The sequence below is a fragment of the Xenopus tropicalis genome, chromosome 1 (genome assembly GCF_000004195.4).
Source record: "Xenopus tropicalis strain Nigerian chromosome 1, UCB_Xtro_10.0, whole genome shotgun sequence".
Taxonomy (NCBI): Eukaryota; Metazoa; Chordata; class Amphibia; order Anura; family Pipidae; genus Xenopus; species Xenopus tropicalis.
The window spans coordinates 199,240,610-199,265,356 of record NC_030677.2 but is presented as its reverse complement, the minus strand read 5'-3'; the positions used below and the strand labels follow the sequence as shown (position 1 = coordinate 199,265,356).

General features: G+C 40.2%; 1 protein-coding gene across 1 annotated transcript in view; it reads left to right on the top strand.

Moving 5' to 3' along the window:
• The window catches only part of rai14 (retinoic acid induced 14), a gene marked incomplete at its 5' end in the record, with an annotated part of 66,775 nt that overhangs the window by 14,769 nt on the left and 27,259 nt on the right, over positions 1–24,747 (top strand). Inside the window, 3 exon segments of the mRNA NM_001113028.1 lie at positions 17,874–18,004; positions 23,325–23,413; positions 23,545–23,609. Of these exon segments, the coding sequence (NP_001106499.1) occupies positions 17,874–18,004; positions 23,325–23,413; positions 23,545–23,609 (285 nt within the window).

Genomic DNA, 24,747 nt, shown 5'->3' with positions numbered 1-24,747 from the left:
CCCTATGGGAGACTTTGCTTGGGCCAGGTTAGAGCTGCAGAGTGCCATTGAGCCCTATGGTAGACTTTCCTTGGGCCGGGTTGGAGCTGCAGAGTGCCATTGAGCCCTATGGGAGACTTTGCTTGGGCCAGGTTAGAGCTGCAGAGTGCCATTGAGCCCTATGGTAGACTTTCCTTGGGCCGGGTTGGAGCTGCAGAGTGCCATTGAGCCCTATGGGAGACTTTCCTTGGGCCGGGTTGGAGCTGCAGAGTGCCATTGAGCCCTATGGGAGACTTTCCTTGGGCCGGGTTGGAGCTGCAGAGTGCCATTGAGCCCTATGGGAGACTTTCCTTGGGCCGGGTTGGAGCTGCAGAGTGCCATTGAGCCCTATGGGAGACTTTCCTTGGGCCGTGTTGGCGCTGCAGAGTGCCATTGAGCCCTATGGGAGACTTTCCTTGGGCCAGGTTGGAGCTGCAGAGTGCCATTGAGCCCTATGGGAGACTTTCCTTGGGCCAGGTTGGAGCTGCAGAGTGCCATTGAGCCCTATGGGAGACTTTCCTTGGGCCGGGTTGGAGCTGCAGAGTGCCATTGAGCCCTATGGGAGACTTTCCTTGGGCCGGGTTGGAGCTGCAGAGTGCCATTGAGCCCTATGGGAGACTTTCCTTGGGCCGGGTTGGAGCTGCAGAGTGCCATTGAGCCCTATGGGAGACTTTCCTTGGGCCGGGTTGGAGCTGCAGAGTGCCATTGAGCCCTATGGGAGACTTTCCTTGGGCCGGGTTGGAGCTGCAGAGTGCCATTGAGCCCTATGGGAGACTTTCCTTGGGCCAGGGTGGAGCTGCAGAGTGCCATTGAGCCCTATGGGAGACTTTCCTTGGGCCAGGGTGGAGCTGCAGAGTGCCATTGAGCCCTATGGGAGACTTTCCTTGGGCCAGGGTGGAGCTGCAGAGTGCCATTGAGCCCTATGGGAGACTTTCCTTAGGCCAGGTTGGAGCTGCAGAGTGCCATTGAGCCCTATGGGAGACTTTCCTTGGGCCAGGGTGGAGCTGCAGAGTGCCATTGAGCCCTATGGGAGGCTTTCCTTGGGCCGGGTTGGAGCTGCAGAGTGCCATTGAGCCCTATGGGAGGCTTTCCTTGGGCCAGGGTGGAGCTGCAGAGTGCCATTGAGCCCTATGGGAGACTTTCCTTGGGCCAGGGTGGAGCTGCAGAGTGCCATTGAGCCCTATGGGAGACTTTCCTTGGGCCAGGGTGGAGCTGCAGAGTGCCATTGAGCCCTATGGGAGACTTTCCTTGGGCCGGGTTGGAGCTGCAGAGTGCCATTGAGCCCTATGGGAGACTTTCCTTGGGCCGGGTTGGAGCTGCAGAGTGCCATTGAGCCCTATGGGAGACTTTCCTTGGGCCGGGTTGGAGCTGCAGAGTGCCATATGGGAGGCTTCCAAAATCATGCACTGAAGTTCGGATCATTCGGATACGAAAATTTTGTGACTTTCGGATCACAATCATGATATTTTCGTACGACCAAGAAAATAATTTTTGCGCAATTTTCGCTCATCGTGGTTTCTCCAATCGTGCTTTTAATTGACGATAATGTGTGGTTTAATGAATGGGCCCCTTAGTGTGGGAGCTTTGCTCATGCAAGATGCTAGAGCATTCCAAAGGTGTGTAAAAATTGAATATCTAGCCGGAAGTATATACCTCAGTGCTTTTTTGGGGTGGGCATTAACTGTACACAATCATAGGGTAAAATGCTATAGGTATAAAGCAACTAATTACCAGCGGTACCAGTATTTATACAGGTTTTTCTGCTGACGACCATAAGATTAGGGCCCTTTCCACTAGTGACCGTATTTAATTTATGAAGCAAGTTTATTTACTCACTTCCCTTCGCCCAGGCTTTGTACCATGGGGGTCACAGAAAATTCCGTTTGAATAAGGAAATCTACTGGAATGTCAGTGAATCAAGTGAAGCAACCAAACACTGATTCCAGTGATGCTATATGAGCCTAGAACAGCAGATGGGATAGTTACAATACTTCAAGTTACAAAAATGTGACTGAATTGAAGGCCAAGAATTTTTATAACAAAACAAATGTAATTTGCCATAAACACTCTGTTTGTAGTCTGTAGTCACCGCGCTACAACCCCGGTGACGGGCTAAGCACTCCATTATAGAATTTCTACATCTTTCATGAGTCATTTCTAACAAATACACATGCACTGTGCTTGTTCCAAATACGGCTCAGACTTACTCTCAAAATGTCCTTAAATAGTAACAGCAGACATTACTCAATATTCTTGTGCTTGGATTTCCACATCAATGTTCAGCAGATTTTTTTTAATGGAGTGTTGTACTATGGGCATGTTTATTTAGTCACTGAGAGAGAACGTTCCATGAAAGGCTCACAGCCGGGATGTTGGACTCAGAACTTTCTGCATGGTGTGTACATTGGCAGTTGTAATTATGAGGGTTTACCATACATAGAAAGATCCCATAACTTGATCCATTTGCCAAACATCCAGCTGATATATTCTTTGGGCCTCAGGCCAAAAATCACACTTCCATGGCTTGATATGGTTCTTGGTTAATTCAATTTTCCATCTTCCCTGGGAGGAGGGTTTATAGTAATAGTATGGGTGGATCAGCCCAAAGGCCCGTTGGGGTCACATTTGGGGATATGTGCTCTTTTTTAAACAACTGACAGCCCTGCTTGTAGGTGAATAAAGGTGAAATTGGTGTTTAAAAATATATACAATGTTCCAGATATTATTTCACTATTATCTGTAACCTTATTATAAGCTTAGGGTAGTCCATAAAAAAGGCTGACCCTTAAAGGAGAAGGAAAGTCATTTTGGCATTTTACTGCCAATAGATTTGCCACATTAGTGCCACCTAGAACCCTATATTTATTCTGCAGAAACCATTACCATACCTGAGTATACAGTTTTAGAAGCTTTCTCCCTTTGTTTAAGATAGCAGCTGCCATTTTAGGTAGCTTCCTACCTGCAGTCTCTAGCCGTTATAGCTGAGATCACACGTTCCTAAGGGGGGGGGGGAAGAGGGAGTTCTTAGCATTCTGGTGGGAGGGGGGAGCAGGAGATGGGAGAGAACTGTGCAGACTCTGGCCCCAGGAAGGAGGTTTCTGAGAGAGGAAGTCAGACACTGGAACATCATGTTTACAAAAAAAGAAATCCAGTGTTTCTTTTGATAGAGGACTCAGTGCAGCATTACTGTAAGTGCTTTTGGCTGTATTTACATAGACCTTTCTGATAAAGCTTACTTAGTTCAACCTTTCCTTCTCCTTTAAAGGCAGAGTTGAGCCATGGAGCAAGTGAGCAGGGTCTATACAAGTAGAGTTGATATTAGATGCCTGATTAGGGCAGATCATATTTATTGCATGCACATGGATGGTCAGAAGAACCGTGTGGTCTCGCTGTTAAATTTCAAAGGATTCTAAGGGTATTGGCACGTGGAGGTTGGACTGTGTTTCAGACCTGTCACAGCCATTGTCAGGGGCTGCTGTAATGGGGTGCACTCACAGGAAATTATGGGGGTTTTTACCACTGGTTTTCCCCCAGAGATTGTTATGGAAGTCATAAAAGCCATGCATGACACTAATATTAATGGCAGGACTACTTAGGGAATATTCTCCGGCTGCTTGGAGCCGTTCGCTTTCAGAGCTTAACTCAGTTAGCAAAACTGAACATTTCTTGGGTAAATTATTTCCGAATTAGCAAAACGGCCCCTGAAGTCAAAGGCATATGTTTTAAATTTGTGACTTTTTTGTTTGAAATATTGATCTTTATCATTGCTTTTCGCTTGCAGCCCAACAGGAATGGTTACGCATGTGGTTTTATTTACCGCTTAGTTCAAATGGGTTTAAAAAAAAAAAAAATGGATAAAAAAGAAAGTTTTTTTGTTTTGGTCCTCATTACTTATACAGTATATCCAGCGTCAGCTTTGTTCTTAAATTCCGCTACACCTTGCAGCAAGACGAAGGGAAATTGCCTGGAACGGATATAGCATTTTCAGCTTGAGATGCGCTGAATGGAATTGGAGCTGGGAGAGGTATCAGGAGAGCGGTGTAAGTGAAAACACGCATTCTTCTCATGTTACTGCCGCTCCATACACAGCTCCTATTTCCTGTCTACATTAAGCTCACCTGTGATGCACCCATACAATATGTGCTACTGTGTAGCCTCTGCCATTTATTGGCATGAACTGGAAACTTTAGTATATTGCAGTTTAATGTTGGTACAGTATAAGAACCTTAAATGGCTTTAGTTTTTTAATTTGTCTCTGTCGCCTTGGTTTAATATTGTACTTTATTTTCTCTCCGCTGGTTGAGGAACACAAGAGGAGAAACAGCAAATTGTCAATACCGTCACTTTTTTTCTGAAGCTGTATCGGATTGTTCCCCTAGTCTCCCGCAGTTATAGGGTGGTCTCAAATTCTTTCCTTAGGTCAGGGGTCCCCAAACTTTCTAACTCATGAGCGACAGTCAAATGGAAAAAGACTTGGAGAGCAACACAAACACCATAAAAGTTCATGGAGGAGCCAAATAAGGGCTGTGATTGGCTATTAGGTGCCTCTATGCACACTATCAGCTTACAGGGGCTTTATTTGGTAGGAAATCTTGTTTTTATTCAACCAAAACTTGCCCCCAAGTCAGTTATTCAAAAATAACTCCCTGGTTTGGGGGCACTGAGAGCAACATCCAAGGGGTTGGGGAGCAACATGTTGCCCCCGAGCCACTGGTTGGGGATCACTGCCTTAGATAAAACCCCTACACCTTCCTAATAACGTTGGGTAGAGCTATGGATGTGGTTGGAAGTATGATCAAGAGCCATTGTAGGCATTGCTTGGAGCATGGGTAGGGAACCTATGGCTCGGGAGCCAGATGTGGCTCTTTTGATGGCTGCATCTGGCTCGCTGCCAAATCTTTAATAAAAAAAATAACGGGGGCGTGGCCTGCGCTTGGTGGATAGAGGACGTGTTCTAAGACATTCTAAGACGTGTTCTAAGCTCTTGAACACGTCTTCTATCCGCTGAGCGCAGGCCAAGCTCTCCTCCACATCACATCCGCATCCGGTATCCTTCGCACCCACCCTACCTTGCCCCTGCACTTGGCGGATAGAAGACGTGTTCTAAGCCTTAGAACACGTCTTCTATTGGCCGAGCACAGGCCACGCCCTCCTCTGCATCACATCCCAAATTACACCAGCAGGTTGATGTTTTTTGTATGGGGTGCAAAAATTTGGGCCATATTTTGCCCTTAGGAGGCACACATGTCCCTTACCTTGCAGTATTGAGGAGTTGCAACTGGACCTGCTTCCTTATGCTGCTCACTATTCTTTGCACCCAGTGGGTCAGGGTGCAGAATGTTCCTTTCACTGGGCATCGAATAGCCACAAATGCTTAGTAAATGGCGGTAAGTGACACTGGAATTCTGTAAAAAAAAAAAAAAATGGGTAATAAAACATGCAATTTGTGTGTGTTTTTTTTTCCATAAAACATTGCATTTGTGTTATCATATGAGCCTTGCCGTATTGTTGGACTTGGTAGAGGTACGTTCCAGAGCCAGAGCTTAATTAGGAGATAATCCAGCACTTAGAGCAGAATGAACAGGAAATAAAACCAACATTGTTGTACAAGCAATTGCTAATGGGATGGAAATGTTCTGTAAACTTGCACTGCCGGTTAGGCCTCCACATCCGCTATATTATACACTGTCCTTGTGCTAATGTCTAGCTGTTTGTCAGAATAGTTTACTTATGTATATTTGTTTGATACTTATGTATATTTGTTTGATGCCTCTTTTTTAAACTTTAAACCCCAAAGTACATCCAGTTTCTGTATTAAGAGATGAACCGTGTTATTTTGGACTGGAAGACAGAGAGAAACCAGATCTTAACAGAGAGGAAATAAATGGCAGGAGGTCAACTAAAATTGTCTGAAAAAGAAAAAGGCTAAATTAAGAGAAAACCTTATCAGTTTACTGGCCAAACACCCTTCCAGCAATGCCGAACAGGAAAGGGATGACATCTCCCAGCAATGAAATCCTTGTTTCTTTAAAAAGATATGGGCAAAGTTCCAAACAAACTGTGTTTTCTTGCTCAGAATTCAGAGCTAAGTCTGCCACAACTCTGTGCTCCTGAGTAAATGCACAAGTCTAGTAACCCATAGCAACCAATCAGATGTTTGCTTTCAAACAGGTAACCAGTGAATGTTATCTGCTGGTTGGTTGTTATTGGTAGGAAACGTTGCACTTTGATTTTATATGACCCCCATAAAGTGTCATTGTTCACATGCGTGATTGCCTATATTGCTAGCCTTGCGATAAGCATTGGGTGCTAGCTGTTATTCCATAAAGATCATTATTCTCTCACATATCTGTAAGCATGTTTGCTAAAAAGGCCTCAAATTAAAAAAAAAAAAAACTTACCTTTTTAAAATATCATCTGCAGTTCAAACAGAAAATGCTCAAATCTGCCCTTCCTGTGTGCAAAATAAACAATTTAGTGAACTGTTTGTTTTAGTTAGCCTTTGTTATTTTATTCCACTCTAAGTGGTCTTTTTTCAGTCTTTTAGCGATATGATCATTTTCAGTGACTATATAAATGTACTTGCACTTTCATATGTGCCTAGGACTTTAGAGCAACACATGGTTTTAATTCTCTGAAAAAAAACACAATTACACTCACCCAATTGCCAAGAATAAGCCTTAATATTATTGTCACAGTCACCCTGATTTAGTTCCAAGTTCCAGATCTAACCCAAACTGGCCTTCAGACTGGTTCCCACCTTCCCCTAGGGGAACCCCCCAAGTTTGGCTTACACATCAGATATGTTTTTCAATTAAAATTCCCCTTCTGGTACATAATCACTTTCCACCCTTAATTAAGATCAAGCCTACTACAGGCACCTAAGGGGGCATTTACTATTGCTTAATTTTTTTTTTTGTCACCAAAAACCTGATACAGAAATACACCAGCTAAAACTTGTCTAAGCCATGAGGAGTCAATGGCAAATCCCTTTTACATTTAGAATGTCTTTCGTTGTTTTGTGGTTTTAGAGGTTTTCAGGTTTTTTTGATGCTGCCTTCTGTGTGACAAGTCGAAAAAGTTGTGGCTTTTGTGAGACAAGTCGGAAAATTGTGTTTTTTTAGGTTTTAGGTGTTTTTTTGTGTTTTTTTAGTCCAGTAACTGATACCAATCAGCTGTAACTTTTTATAGTCTAGTATAGTTAACATATATCATGACTATACGATCAGATGGTTATGAATATTTTCATACTGTACAGAGGAAGGGTAATATGTAAAAGGGAGTAAATCATGACAGTTAAGGTCCTAAGGATTCATCATTGACTGAGTGTCTGGACCCAGTGACCGAAGCACAATCAGATGCTGTAAATTGTTTAATAAAAACTTCCTGCCAATTTCAGGCCAGATGTCGCTGGGGCAGGCCCGTCGGTGGTGGCCATACACAGACAGATAAGCTGCTGAATTGGTCTGTAGGACCAATATTGGCAGCTGACTCGGCCCGTGTATGGCCACCTTAACAAGTGAAAAGTTTGCTCCAGGTCTAGCAACACATATCAACCTATAAGATGATGTTTGCTTTAGTGGGTTACTACATTTGGAGTAGATATGTATGTACTAGATATTACCTACCCATACTCAGCACTCTTGCTTAAGCTATTTATGTCATAATTCTTCATATCATGTCTGTCTTCATACAAAGGGCTAATATACCATATATTCATATATTCCAAAATTTCCGCTTAAAAACCTGACCATTTTTTTACCCTTGGTTCACCCTGACTTTTATCAACCCTGTCTGCCCTGACGATGCTCTGATCCATACACTTGTACAGTGTACATAAATAAATGGCGCTTTATAAATACAAATATACATACATATATATATATATATATATATACATATACATACTTTCTTAAAACCCACACCAGAGTATTCAATGGAGAACAAGTCCATATTTATAAATATGTCTTGTATTTTAATTTATTTTGTGTAGTTTGTGGTCACATTGGAAACTTCCAGTGAGGATAATGGCCATAACTGACTGAATATAAAGCCAACCAAGCACAAGGATGACATTTTGCAAGTAGCAATGTATCTGTGTAGGGGTTTCCCTGCTAATGGAAGCGGTCACAGATCTCTAACTTTTGGTATAGCAAACAGAGGTTACATTCTTATGTTTGTCTCTCCATGACTTCTAAGGTCTCTGGGTCCCTTGGTCCAGCTCATGTAAAACATCTATTGGCTTCTTTAAGGCAGAGTTAGTTGGAATCATTATATTTGCAGATTCCCATGTTCATCGACCATTACACAAAGCTATTGTAAGATTCATTTTTTCAGAAACGGATGTGCTCTCACTCTTTTTATTTCCACTCAGTTCTCTCCAAGGGCCTCACTCTGAGCAGTTATAAGGCTGCTGCTGAATGGGCAGAATTTCCAACCTACACTGCTCAGTGCAACAGAAACTCTGGAGCGGATCCTACGAAACAAGCACAGGGGAGATAGTGCGGCCAACTGTAGAACTCAGCTGGACCGGCAGTCATAAGGCTTGGCTAGATAGACAAGTTAATAATAGTCTGTTACATAGTGAGGAATAAAATAGAAGTAAAATCTAAGCTATTGAGGCTCCTGAAGAGTTTTCTAAACTCAATTTGGCACAATAAAGGCTAATGTCATTCATCAAAATCCATGATTTTTACTCCTTTATATGAAATTTTTTATATTTATCCATTAGATAGGAATGTCACAGCTAAGGATGTTATCATTATTTTGGATGTTATTGGTATAGGAAGAGAGTGATAGTTGGGGCACATACAACTAGCATCACCACCCAGCCAGTATTTGACCAGCTGCTAAATCACCAGCTAGGGATAACAAATTGGACGTAATTGCCAGTAAATGTGTAATACCTTTCAAATCCATCCCTTCCCTGACCCTCTCCGTTAAAAGATTACTCCTAATTACAGGCCTGCCTATACCCTGCCCATTTCCCTGGCCACTCCTCCCATTTCCCCGCCCTGTAATATCATTGTCCCACCCCATGTTATATCCCGCCCACTCCCCCGACCCAAAGGCCGGTATTACAAGAAGAAAAAAGTGGCAACCCTACAATTAACATGAGCTGCAGTAATGAGGCTTAAAGGGCAAGTAAAGATGCAGGCAGCACCGTCTTCTCTCTGTAGTAGGTACCAATTAGGAACACATATATATATATATAATAGAAGCTTATTTTAGCGATCATTGCCAGTTCTTCTGCAATCAACAGAAGTCATTTATTGTTGCGCCCCAGGGCTTGATTAACAATATTGGTTATATTATTTTCAGTATATTCAGTGGATATTTAAGTATAGCAGTATTCCCTGGAATGCACTAGCTATTCTATCTACTTAAATCAATATGGAAAACTTATTGAGGGACATTCCTGGAATCATTTTTACAGTTATAGTCCCTGTTCGTCTATGTATTCTAGTCAATGACTGTGTTAGAGTCTCTCTTGGCCGCTATGAAGTACAATCTATTCCTTAGAGCCGCTTCCTCCGGGCAATGTAAGGAGAACACCTTGGATCACAGAAAAGGTACAGGACTCAAATAACTTTATCTGGGCCAAAATGTTTCCTTATAATAGTCATACTATCTCAATTTTATTTTGTATTTGTCTCTAAAGGGGTCATCCTAGGCAAAGCCTATTTATTTGTGCTTCAGTGATTCTCTTTATTCTCTAACCTGTCAGTCGCAAGAGGGCCTGTTAAATAAAATCTTATTGCTCCACAATCTTATTGTTCTCTGTAATAATAAAACATTACCTGTACTTGATCCCAACTAAGATATAATTACCCCTTATTGGGGGCAGAACAGCCCTATTGGGTTTATTTCATGGTTAAATGATTCCCCTTTCTCTGTAATAATAAAACAGTACCTGTACTTGATCCCAACTAAGATATAATTACCCCTTATTGGGGCAAAACAGCCCTATTGGGTTTATTTAATGGTTAAATGATTCCCTTTTCTCTGTAATAATAAAACAGTACCTGTACTTGATCCCAACTAAGATATAATTACCCCTTATTGGGGGCAGAACAGTCCTATTGGGTTTATTTCATGGTTAAATGATTCCCTTTTCTCTGTAATAATAAAACAGTACCTGTACTTGATCCCAACTAAGATATAATTATCCCTTATTGGGGGCAGAACAGCCCTATTGGGTTTATTTCATGGTTAAATGATTCCCTTTTCTCTGTAATAATAAAACAGTACCTGTACTTGATCCCAACTAAGATATAATTACCCCTTATTGGGGGCAGAACAGCCCTATTGGGTTTATTTAATGGTTAAATGATTCCCTTTTCTCTGTAATAATAAAACAGTACCTGTACTTGATCCCAACTAAGATATAATTACCCCTTATTGGGGGCAGAACAGCCCTATTGGGTTTATTTAATGGTTAAATGATTCCCTTTTCTCTGTAACAATAAAACAATACCTGTACTTGATCCCAACTAAGATATAATTACCCCTTATTGGGGGCAGAACAGCCCTATTGGGTTTATTTCATGGTTAAATGATTCCCTTTTCTCTGTAATAATAAAACAGTACCTGTACTTGATCCCAACTAAGATATAATTACCCCTTATTGGGGGCAGAACAGCCCTATTGGGTTTATTTAATGGTTAAATGATTCCCTTTTCTCTGTAATAATAAAACAGTACCTGTACTTGATCCCAACTAAGATATAATTACCCCTTATTGGGGGCAGAACAGTCCTATTGGGTTTATTTCATGTTTAAATGATTCCCTTTTCCCTTACAAATGAAAAGGAAATCATTTTTAAAATTTGAATTTTTGTGGGGGATAAGCATAGAGTTGATATTAGTAAATCTGACACCTAAGATTAGATTCATACATAAAGAGCAGGAAATACCCAAAAGCAACTGCTTAGGGTCTTGCTCAGCCGCTTATCTGAAAGCACAATGGTTTATTGAGTAGAAATGTCAAATAAGGATAACTTCCCGATATATCTTAGATATGGAGCTGTTTATTTTGTATTTCTTTCTTTTTAACATTCTTTAATGGGTTGCCAGATGGCCTCCACTTATGTCTGTGTATGTCAGCTATATCCCCTCCATTATTCTTCCTCTGGGGGATATTCTGGATTGCATCATGTTTCTGTATTACAAGAAGCAAGACCTTAATGGATTGAGGCCATATGCTTGAGTCATGTGTTCCAGAAGTCATTGCCGGGTTAGTGGGTTTTCTTTCTAAAATATCAAGAATTGTAGCTTTTATTTACTACTCACATTCTCTACAGTTCATTAAAATGGGGGAAAAATATCCCTCACTATTCCATAGCTGTATAACTTGCATCCCCAAGGTGTTTGTGAACTGCCAACACCCCTATTGCTGTATAGTAAGGATTGTAGCTTGTGTTTGCTCAACAATTCACTGAAATGGAAGCAATGGAAATGGAAAAAATCTGTTTCTTTTCCATTGTTGTGTAATGTGCATGCAAGTGGCATTTAGGAAGTATAAGTGGCATTTTGGAAGTACAAGTGCCACCATCCTCCAAGAGCCAAAAGTGTAGAGAACATGGAACATAACAAATATATAGTTAAGGCCTTAAAAGCTTTATTATGTCTTTAATTGTTGAATACCCAAATATTAATTTGGGGCAGCCTTTCAAAAGACACAGTCAGATCATCATCATCGTCATGTTAGCCAAGGTTCTTCCAATTTGATAGATGCCGACATCTGACAGATACAAGTTGTATTATTTACCCAGATTTAGTGCATATTGCTTTTATTATTTTTTTTAGGAAAACAACAATAGAGTCTTTACAATAGATTACTTGATTTGAAGCCAGTTTAAAAATCTGGAATTTAGATATCTGAACTTTTCCAGAAAAGAGTAGTGTTTCTCATATACAGATGAACAGATGCTGAAAGGGAGACACTGGCCATAAAACATCAATAAACTGCTCTTTCTGATCAGATATAGTTGAACCAAATAAAAGAAATAATATCATCCAAGAAATAATAAGGGAAAATAGATTGTCCTGGAGCATTCATATGATTTCCTATATAGGCTATGATAAGAATACACAATAGAGTCCCTAGCTGCCTGTATATGCTGATGTAAGAGTAATAATCGCCAAAGAGGTTTTGCTCCAGCAGAGCATCTGTGCAAAATCCCTTTTAGGGAAACATTATCCGGATCTTTCTCCGTAATGGGACACAGTAATATCAGAGTTGTACACATAGGCATAGGGTGATTTTTGTGTTTTGGGTGGCTTTCTAAGGGAATTTGGACACAAATTTCATTCTATCCTGTGGTTTTTCACGGTTAGGGCAGGGAGGTAAGGGGATGCCCTTCCTAGTGAGATTGTGATGGCAGATTCTGTTAATGTCTATAAGAGGGGCCCGGATAAGTTCTTGAACAAACAGAATATTCAAGGCTATTGTGATACTAATATCTACAGTTAGTATTAATGTTGGTAAATATGGTTTATATATGTATAGATAGGTCAGTATGGGGCTGTATGTGAGTGTATAGATAGGTCAGTATGGGTCTGTATGTGAGTGTATAGATAGGTCAGTATGGGTCTGTATGTGAGTGTATAGATAGGTCAGTGTGGGTCTGTATGTAAGTGGATAGATAGGTCAGTATGGGTCTGTATGTGAGTGGATAGATAGGTCAGTGTGGGTCTGTATGTGAGTGGATAGATAGGTCAGTGTGGGTCTGTATGTGAGTGTATAGATAGGTAAGTGTGGGTCTGTATGTGAGTGGATAGATAGGTAAGTGTGGGTCTGTATGTGAGTGTATAGATAGGTCAGTATGGGTCTGTATGTGAGTGGATAGATAGGTCAGTGTGGGTCTGTATATGAGTGTATAGATAGGTCAGTATAGGTCTGTATGTGAGTGTATAGATAGGTCAGTATGGGTCTGTATGTGAGTGGATAGATAGGTCAGTGTGGGTCTGTATGTGAGTGGATAGATAGGTCAGTATGGGTCTGTATGTGAGTGGATAGATAGGTCAGTGTGGGTCTGTATGTGAGTGGATAGATAGGTCAGTGTGGGTCTGTATGTGAGTGTATAGATAGGTCAGTGTGGGTCTGTATGTGAGTGGATAGATAGGTCAGTATGGGTCTGTATGTGAGTGGATAGATAGGTCAGTATGGGTCTGTATGTGAGTGGATAGATAGGTCAGTATGGGTCTGTATGTGAGTGGATAGATAGGTCAGTGTGGGTCTGTATGTGAGTGGATAGATAGGTCAGTATGGGTCTGTATGTGAGTGTATAGATAGGTCAGTGTGGGTCTGTATGTGAGTGGATAGATAGGTCAGTGTGGGTCTGTATGTGAGTATATAGATAGGTCAGTATGGGTCTGTATGTGAGTGGATAGATAGGTCAGTATGGGTCTGTGGGTGCTGGGTTTACTTGGAAGGGTTGAACTTGATGGACTCTTTTTTCAACCCTATGTAACTATGTACAAAATATAGCATCACAGCATCCCGGGTCCAAATATGGTAGGATAAATAAAGGTGCAATTTTATAAATACTATCTTTGCACTTGGTGTTGTAAAAAATTAATTTGGTATTGGTTTGTGGAGGTTTAGCCTCGCCAAGCCTTTATTAACATATGCCTATGGAGGAATATTATTGTTATATTGGCCAATTAAAGCTTTGATGTACGTAGTACCAAGATTTTGCTATTATATCCCCTAGGTTAGCATAGCTTAACATAGAGTTTTGGACTGGATGCAAGCTCATTTTTGCTGCTGAAAAACTCGGCTTATACTCGAGTATATACGGTATGTATATCTTTATTTATAAAGAGCTACTTAGATACGCAGCGCTGTACAGTAGAGTCTCCTTTTCAGGTTTTCTCCCAGCGATCACAGTTCATGAACTTAATCACACAAGGGTGCATTGGCCTTTCCATGTAGAAAAATCAATGCCATTAAGAAAAAAAGTTGAACATATTACAGGAAATGTAGTAGGCAGGGCTTCGTTTTTTGTTTTTTTTTTATGTCATGTGGCAGCCAAGATAGATGAGTTTCTCCTTGGGGCCTACGTACGGTGCATTTTTTGACTTCTTCAAAGCAGAAAAGGAGGACCAGTCAGACAGATAAACATCAACTGCAATGTAGAAAGCTGGGTAGCATTCCTTGCTGGTGAGTTTTGAGGGCAGACTTACACAACAAGGCCCTAAATAGAACTTCCCTCCTCTTTTTTCCAGCTATGGCTTATGCAGAACCTGAGATAAACCTATCAATACATGTGAATGTTCTGGTTCAAGGTTAGAAAAATCCCACGTTCGGATAATTAAAAAAAAAAAGCATCTTGTCAGTGGTACTGAAGGTAGTCATTTTCACCATCAGAAATGTTACAAATGTATAAAATGCTTTTTAAATATATTGTATGCCTCTAAAGGAATTCTAATATGCCAACAATATGCAAAAAACTGTGGTATTTCATGTAATTAATTATATTATCTCATCTATCCATATCCATCTGTCTATGTATCTTGAATGTATATTAAAAAATACATTGGAAGCACTAAAAGCCTAATTTTAGAATTTGTCTGATCATCAAGTTTTTGTTCTCCAAGGCCACACACAGTTGTGCCCAGACACAGCCCTAATCCATCACAAACACCACCAGCTTGGAATAAATGCACCAAATTGGGCATCTGCAAGTTTGGATTTATGTAAAACATTTGACTGAATTACTGAACTGAATCGTAATTTTCATGTTAGCCCACGACAAATCTCCCTGTTTGCGGGCGACTAATCTCCCCAAAATGCCATCCCACTGGCGAAAATGTAATCCCATCCCGTGTGCCAGAGCCCTAAAAGCAATAGCTCATATTAGTATCATCTGATAACGAAACACTCAGGATGGGGATGGACCCTAAAACCAAATTCTTAATTTGTGGATTCCAGAGTGACTATAGTCAGTGTGAAAGTCAGTAATGCAAATTGTTATATTTCTATACATATATATCTATCTGGTTGTATTGTAGGCACATTTAATAATGAGCATTTCCATGGTACATACTAAATTACTGATCTTTCCTTGTACTTCACTAAGTTACAGTAATAAGACATTTTACAGAATTGTACATTAACGGCTCAGTAATTCTTCCTTTTAAATATTAAACAATTAGACATTTCCCTGGGAGGTACAAACACAGATTTAGAATAGACTTTTTGCATTTCTCAACAGTTACCTATTATTTTTTTATACATAGCTTGCATTTTTTAAGAAGTGTTAAAGGTTTCTGTTTCCAGTATCTAGTCTGAACATGGCTCAGTTTTTATAATTACACAAACACGCATTGCTGTTATTGTTTTTACTTTGATCTCTTATTCAATATTCCAAAGAAGCATACCTCCCATACCTTCCCATTTAGAGGAAAAGGAACATATAAGTGATAACTGAGAGCTGAGCCAGTGTTCATCATCAACTATTATGTCTTCAGATAAAAAAATCAATGTGAGATCATTACCACTTTACACATGATAATGGGAATAGACCATTTCAAATTGAACTGACTAAACAGAAATTCATATCAGAGACTGAGAAGTATAGTTTTGTCTCTTTATTAGCCATGCTTCCTACATGAGATTTGGACATGTACCAACATCATGTCAATTGGTCTACTGAGCAGAATATATGGGCCAAAAACCTGCCAACCTGGTCCGGTGGGCACAAACATTGGGTTTTATCTGCCTTGGCCAGCTGATATTCATATTATTGTAGCTTGGCTGTGTCATTTTCATGGTCTCAAAACTGAAACAGGTTTTCCTGTTATGCCATGTTTTGACCTCCATCCATGTAGTTCTTGTCCACAATCCTGACTAGTTTCCCTTCTGATGAATATCATCCCAATAATATGATGCTACCACCACTCTTGGGATGGTGTTCTGTAGGAGATAAGCAGCGTTGGCTTTCTACCATGCATGAGTGTTTTGTGCCAACACCAAAAAGTAGGATCTTGGTCTCATAAAAATCCATATTCCTCATGTATTTTTTTCAGCAGTGGCTTTCTTCTCACCACTCTTTCATTAAGTCATAAAAAGGAGTATAGTTGTCCCTTGAATTGTTTCTCCTATCTTAGCTGTGGATTTCCTCAGCTCCTTTAGAGTTACCATTAGCTTGATTGCTTCTGTAACCAATGCCCTCTGGAGGACTTCTTCTAGGCAGAGTCATGGGTGTGCCATATACATTCAATGGTAGATTTTTTTTGATTGGTGCTTCCCCAGATCTTTATCCTGGACTTGTTTTGATACATTCATGGTTTTCTTGATGCTGGTACAAACCCTGGTGCCTTCCAAGCACAGGTCGACCCCATTCAACTAATTATGTGAAGGCCCTTGGTTGGACCAGATTTTATTTAGGATAAACTCACATGGGACATTTTGTTGCCCATGTGAAATCAACTTTGAGTAAAACATCTCTCAGTAGTCAGGATAAAGCATTTATAAATAAATAACTGACGTGGACGTGGTGATTACACTGTATTTGCACTGTGGACTTGGAATTCCTGACCTACTTTCTTGTGAAAGGCATAATAATTATACATATTAGTGGCTACTCAAGCGGACACAGTAAAACACACATGCCTTTCACTGACTGTATAGGAATGAATGATTTCCTTGTAATATAGTAAAAATCATTATTCTGATAACAGACCACTTAAAGTTGATGGGGTTAGGGCACTGATTATATAATAAGGGTATATGTGCATTTATTTTCTCTTATGCAGACAGTAAACTATAATGAAATACAGGTGGATCCAAAAATAATTAACTAAACATGATTCATTTATCTTACCCAGTTTCCAGGGATGATCCAATCAGTTTGTGTTGTGGTTTCAGTTTTACATAATTCCCCCTTGTTCTCAGTGTGTCTGGCCACTTCTTACCATTTCATCCACCATTGTGCTACTCTTCTATGTTTGGTATGTGTTCCCTTGTAGTATGGGGGCATTGGTGTTCAGTAAGTCAGATAAGGTGGAAACTATGACCTGCATGTAGAGGTTTCTTCTATTTGATCAAACAAGCACGACTACGTAGTAAAGGGTTGTTTACCTATTTATTTTATAGTGAAAAGTAACCTTAGTATTTTTTCTACCTAATATTTGTCTTGGAAGTAAAAGTTGTGGTTCCATGAAGGAACTATTGCCACTATTGTACACCGTACACTTACAAGTCTGGTTTCTGAATTAGCAACCTGGAGCAATACAGGACAGGTATAGGGTTTACTCTCAGTGAGTGCCTTTTTGTAGATCTTTCATACCAGTCATTTTTTTGTAGTTAATGATTGGATGAATGTTCAGACTAATCAGTTGCCAATTCTCCCTTTTTGGGTTATGCACGCAAATCATTTACTAGTAGAGGGGCATAATTCATTTTCCCAACTCTCCGTACAGGATAATCAATATCCTTGTTTAGTTCTTTTATTTTCTTTTCCACTACCAATCCTAATACATAACATAATCAAGGTATTTTGCACCAACAAGAAAATCCCTTTAATGTTCAACCTTAAATGTCCAGTTGCTTTCAGACCCATCTCAAGAGAATTGGAGTGAATTTTTAAGCGCTTAAAGCTACCGGTGTCCTTCAGTGCAGTACAAAGTGTAAAGTGTTGCCATTTCCCAAAGACCATTCCTGCTTTGTGGAAGGCAGTGCAGGTCTGATTAGGTAGAAGTGCAACCAGCAATGGATTTTATGGTTCCCGATCTCCCTGTTATCATAGGGATCTGTATGGGCTGCCAGGTACATTCAGAACCTTTCAGGGCTATTTACAAATCGTGGCAAAGAGCAGTCTCTGAAATGCCTTTTTGTGTCTCCAACAGACTAACGAGTGGAGCAAGTATGACGACCGCTTGCTTCAAGCCGTGGATCATAATGAAGTCGACAAAGTGTCATCGCTGCTGGGGAAGAAAGGGGTGGTCGCCACAAAAATGGACAGCGAGGGAAAAACTGCGTAAGTCTCAATGCATTTCATTTGTTCTTCTGGCAAACTGAGAGCAATACGTAGTATTATGGTGAAGACACATGGAGCTACTTAGTAGCAGTTACTTGTCATGGTTAATAAACTCCAGAAAATCCCCTGCCATAGACAATACTGAGAATTGCCTCTGCTAAAACACATGTAGATTAATTATCAGTAAATGATCAACATTCTCTATTTTAGTAGCCACGACAAGCAGCTGCTACTAGTAGCTCTGTGTGTCTTCACATTTAGGGCAATGATTTCTTATTTGCACCAATTTTGCTTAAATTTTAGGGGCAAACAACAACAAAGGGACAGTAGCTAAATTTAGTTCCATTGTTGTGTGGATTGTAGCCTGTGTAAAAATATTTACTTTGTGTGTATACTGGTGTGTATGTATGTTAGTCACATAGTAGCTCAAATAATTGCTATGTCACACACACAGGAATATATGTTTTCACAAGCACAGAAAATGTCCTTGGCCTATGGGTAAATCATTACAGCCTTCAGACACCAGCTGTTATTTCTAGAATATTGGAATTTGTGGTGCAACAAAAACTTTAGGCGCTCACCTTCATCTTCTAAGGCTCACCTCATAACAAAAATCCTTTAGATACCTTATACCCAGGGCATATTTACTGTTAAGGGTGGTGACATTTGGTTTCCATTCATGTCAATGACACGTAGAATAGGAGTTTTCTCTGCTGGCTGAAATACACCAGAGAGGCATTACGTGCACCACAGGCTATAGGCATGCAAAGGATTTAATGTAAAAGAATAAAACATATGGTGAGTTTTATGTGTTTGAAATGTAAAGGAACGTGTAGTTTTTGCTCAGTGACCCACAAAAATGCAACCCAGACTGAAAATGAAAACAAGCAGATTGCATTCTTCAGTGCTCTTTTATTTGTATTTATAATACCCCCTGTCTGGTTAGTGCACTGTAAGAAGATTAAAACAAATATTAAAACAAACCATTTTGACCACCATAGTGCTCTCAGGGCCAATGACGGAACAGGCAGCCCAGAGCCACCCCCAGCTGACAGCATCATCGCCAGACAGACATTCCCCATTCATATTAAAGGGAAGCTACCGCAGACAGGGAAGGACATTTGTACCAGAATTGCAAAGGGCTGTTTGTCTGCCACGCAATGAAAATCACCCACATGCCATTAAAATAGAAAAAGGCAGCTAAAATGACAGGTTCCACTGTAACTATTCTTCAAAATTTATTATTGAACAACAAAAGACAACACAGATGTGTAATTTAGACAGTGTTTATCATTAGAAATATGCAGAGAATGTAGGATACTTTGTTTTTAGCACCTGGTTAGGTGCGGCCTTATAGGTCTGTCTGCATGGTGGTATACAGCTTCATGGAACACAGAGGGATAAGGACTAAAGGCGGAGCCAGAATGGCCAAGGGAAGGACCTTTTTATTTCATCATTTATTGGCTGCAACGGAGCAATTAGGAGTTCATGCTTCTATTTTAAGCTTCCCACATTCTTTGTACGTTTTCTTAAAATAAACCATTTATAATTTACAGATTTTGGTTGTTTCTGGAGAATCTTAAATGCTGAAGAATGCATACACAATGCATCATTTGCTCCTAGTACGTGCGCTGAGTGGCCAATCACATGCTGGGTGCTGTGGCTGGGCCCCTAGGTGCAAGGCCAGAGGTGCAAAAGTTTAGAAAGCATTGGGGCTTTTGTTGCTCCTTGACCATAAATTCCAGCATTGGCCGGACAAAGCTACGTTATTGCACAGTTTTTGTTATGACCCTTTGTAAAACACTTAAACCTTTTGTTAACTGTTATATATATGTCTGGGCTATGAGCACATCTTTGTTCCTACAAAAGCCAGCAGTACTGTTTATAGGGTGCCGGGTCTTGCTACGCCATTCCCTACGGAAGCAATATATTCCTCTCCTAGATTGCAGAGCGCAAAGGGATTGCTTGGTGCTTTGGGTAGGTAGAGATTTATGGGTATATCAGTCTTTAGCTGGGTAGGGAGAAGGCATCTGTTAATGAATGAAAAGATATTCCATGTTAATCAAATAATTCAGAATTTTAAAACTGATTTCCTTTTTCTCTCTAGTAATAAAACAGTACCTTGCAACTGATCCCAACTAAGATATAAGTTCAGGTATAGGACCCGTTATCCAGAATGCTCGGGACCAAGGGTATTCCGGATAAGGGGTCTTTCCGTAATTCGTCTTCTAAAAAATGAATAAACCATTAATTAAATCCAACAGGATTGTTCTGCCCCCAATAAGGGGTAATTATATCTTAGTTGGGATCAAGTACAGGTACTGTTTTATTATTACAGAGAAAAGGGAATCATTTAACCATTAAATAAACCCAATAGGGCTGTTCTGCCCCAATAAGGGGTAATTATATCTTAGTTGGGATCAAGTACAGGTACTGTTTTATTATTACAGAGAAAAGGGAATCATTTAACCATTAAATAAACCCAATAGGGCTGTTCTGCCCCCAATAAGGGGTAATTATATCTTAGTTGGGATCAAGTACAGGTACTGTTTTATTATTACAGAGAAAAGGGAATCATTTAACCATGAAATAAACCCAATAGGGCTGTTCTGCCCCCAATAAGGGGTAATTATATCTTAGTTGGGATCAAGTACAGGTACTGTTTTATTATTACAGAGAAAAGGGAATCATTTAACCATTAAATAAACCCAATAGGGCTGTTCTGCCCCCAATAAGGGGTAATTATATCTTAGTTGGGATCAATTACAAGGTACTGTTTTATCATTACAGAGAAAAGGGAATCAGTTTTAAAATTCTGAATTATTTGATTGAAATGGAGTCTATGGGAGATGGGCTTTCTGTAATTCGGAGCTTTCTGGATAATGGGTTTCCGGGTAAGGGATCCCATACCTGCAATCCTTATTGGATGCAAAACAGTCCTATTGGGTTTAATTAATGTTTTATTGATTTTTAGTAGACTTATGGTATGGAGATCCAAATTACGGAAAGACCCCTTATCCGGAATACCCTTGGTCCCGAGCATTCTGGATAATGGGTCCTATACCTGTATAGTATAAGTGCACAAATATACCGTCTATGCATATTGCAATTATTTATATTTATAACTGGGAGCTGCCATACCTATATCCCAAAGTGAAGTAAAAAACAACTTAAAGTAGCACCATGAATATATTTATTAGAATATACTGTCCCATCAGGACTTTATTGTGCCACATGGAGGAGATGGTCTTCTCAATCTGGCCCCTTCTGGCCAAGTTGCCTGCTTATCTGCCCGGTGATTGGCCTGCTGACTGGCCTGCCCGACTAATATCTGGGTGGAAGTCAACCAGATATCACTTGGGCAGATTTAAAAATCCTGTTGGATTAAGAGAGCAACAGCATGTTATTCCGATGCGTTCCCATAAGCCCCAATGGGGCTTAGAATGGTTTCAGTCTGGAGAATGCATGGCATGCTAGTTGTCCATTATCACTAATGAGACACATTAGAAGGGGTTGAAACCTCCCAATACAGTACAGTGTCCCTTGCCCCAGGCATGTAATGGAGAGAAGGTAAAACACAAAGCAATTACCCTTGATTGTTACATAGACACAGGGGCACTAATTCCTCTAAGAACAATGTCAATAGATTTAACCTACAGATCATTGACAGATAAAGCGGTTTAGGGGGGATTACAGTGGAACCTGCTATCTCTCTGCCTTCCTTTTATACCAAGTGACCATTTCTGTAATGAAAATAGTGTTAAATGACATTTTTCAAATTATTTTATGCCCTTTTGAAACCTAAATAGCCATAGAGTTCCGTGAGGGAGGTGCTTTGCAGCACTCGATGGGCTCTTTTCAGCTGCAGGACAAACCACAAATTCTTTTCTCTAAAGGATCCAATGGAAAACTGTTGAAGTGGCAGGAACCGCACAGCGAAGTGCCTGTCCATTGTCTCCAGATTTCCTGCCCAATAAGTTTGGAACACAAGTTGCGCTCTGGGCCTGTCCTTCTTTCTCTACTGTTACAAACAATAGGGGGAAAAGTGCAGGGCACAAACATTCCTTTATGTGAGCCGAAGGTGGCACGCACACTGAAGTACCATCTCCTGTTTATTCCTTTGAACGGCACAAATCATGAATAGATTGGCGACAGAAATCTCTCCTGTCGCTGCTCTATTCAACTTTTAGAGGCCCATTTATTATTCATTCATTTTTGTGGTTTTGGTGGTTTTTGAAACCACAAATAAACTCATTTTCTTTAAAACGACAAAAACAAAACTAAAAAAGCACAAACGAAAACTTTTTTCATTTTTCATTTTGTCACACAAGTGAAAGCATACAAAAAACCCTGAAAACCACAAAGCAAAGAAAGATTAACTGATTGAAAAAGGACAGCTGCCATTGACTTCTACGTGACCTTATAGATGGTAAATTTTGACTTTTGGATTTGTTGCATAATAAAAAGTGAAAAAATTATTTTTTGTCTACAAAAAAAATTGTGTTTTTGGCAAAAAAATTATGAATCGTAAAAACAAAATTAAAGATGAACGTTACTAAATGCCCCCATAGTCAGGTTTATGTATCGGCATAAGTTATATGTGATAGGAAATAACACTACTGTAAAATATAGGGATATTATAAGTCACAGAGGAGTTGCATAACCATATAAAAGCACAAGGCTGAAGGTCATGGAACTCCGAGGTGACTTTTAATATCCTCATATTTTACAACAGGGGGTACTTTATTTATTATAATATATAAGTTTTAGTGAGTCATGTGACATGAATTACATCACTAAGCTCTGATTATAACTGATGGCATAATTAAGCACCATTTATAAAGATATAATTTATGTGTATTATAATATTATACATAACGAGGGCCATGTTATGACGGCATGAGTATAGATCAGGGATCCCCAACCTTTCTTACTCATGAGCCACAGTCAAATGTAAAAAGACTTGGAAAGCAACACAAGCACCATAAAAGTTCATGGAGGAGCCAAATAAGGGCTGTGATTGGCTATTAGGGGCCTCTATGTACACTATCAGCTTACAGGGGGCTTTATTTGGTAGGAAATCTTGTTTTTATTCAACCAAAACTTGCCCCCAAGTCAGGAATTCAAATATAACTCCCTGGTTTGGGGGCACTGAGAGCAACACCCAAGGGGTTGGGGAGCAACATGTTGCCCTCGAGCCACTGGTTGCGGATCACTGGTATAGATTATGTTCTCTAATAAGGAAACAGCGCCCCTAGTGTTTACTCACAAATGCACTTTGTAGAATATCAGATTATGGACAGTATTTTTGTTTCCTCAGCTTCCACCTAGCTGCCGCTAAGGGAAATGTGGAGTGTCTAAGGGTGATGCTGACTCAAGGAATTGATGTCTCGGCACAGGATATAGCAGGTAAATGGGAGACTGTTTAATGTTGTTATTACATGGCACCACTGTACTGAGTTTTATGTTCAAACCTTTCCCCATTCTGTGTTATTGTTTGACCGCTGTATCCTTCCTTATCCATTATCCTTATCCATTAGGGCACAGTGCGTTACATCTGGCAGTGAGAAATAACCACATAGAATGCATTAAAAGACTTCTCCAGGTAAGAGACCCTGAGCCCTTATTACACAGTTGCTTGTAGGTGAGTGCTCAGCAGTAGTAGGTACAGGGGGTGCAAAGCTGCAGTATCCTGAGGAGTCCCCAAAAGCTTATGGGGTTCCAAGCAGCTCCTTGTCAAGGAGCATTTTGTCAACTTCTTCTTATATAAGTTCACTAAAAGTGTTGGTCTTGGTTTCTGACAGTGTCCCTAGATACATCAAATGTTTTAATACATAATTTTGTATTATTGGGATATTTTTATTATTGGATATTTTTACCATTTAATGCTTGAGACTTTCCATAACAGGTGTGTGTAACAACTCACCAATAGATGGGCGTTTGGGTCACACAAGCCGTCCATCACACCCATTATTTTAAAGGTGCTGGGTAAATAATGGAGAAATAAGGTGCTTTTTCCAATGTAGACCTTAGGCCATCCCACATATTCACTCCTGGCTGCAGGTAGAGACCAAAGAGAACGATCAATACACTCCCTCCCCCTTTTAGACTAGGGAACAAGAACTTCCCATACTACCCTTGGGCCAAATGGGAACACCACATCCCAAGAGGCATAGGTTAACATCTTCACATCCTATAAATCCCATGTATCCTACAGCAGATCCAATTATATCTAGAGAGAAAATATGTTTACTGCTATCTTACTTCAATCTAATCTTCCAGAATGATCCAAGACAGCATATAAGCATTAACCGCAGATCTCACACACCCTATCTGTTTTTATAGCCCCCCCCCACCCCACAGGGAGCAGCCCCACAATCTGGAAACCTCTCCTTTTAGGGATACAATTACAGGATGTATATCATTAAATCTGGAAAAAAAGAACAAGGTTTTATGCATTATCGCTTTCACTTCAATATCCCCTGTGGAATCTCAGACTCATAGGGAGCAGTGTGATTCTGTAGGAGCAAAACAAGAAGTGTCTCTAGCAGGGCCTTTAATTTGCATCATATCTAACCAAATACAGTACAGGTATCGGACCCCTTATCCCGAAAACCCATTATCCAGAAAGTTCTGAATTAAGGACAGGCCATCTCCCATAGACTCCATTGTAATTAAATAATTCACATTTTTAAACATGATTTAATTTCTCTCTTTAATAATAAAATAGTACCTTGTACTTG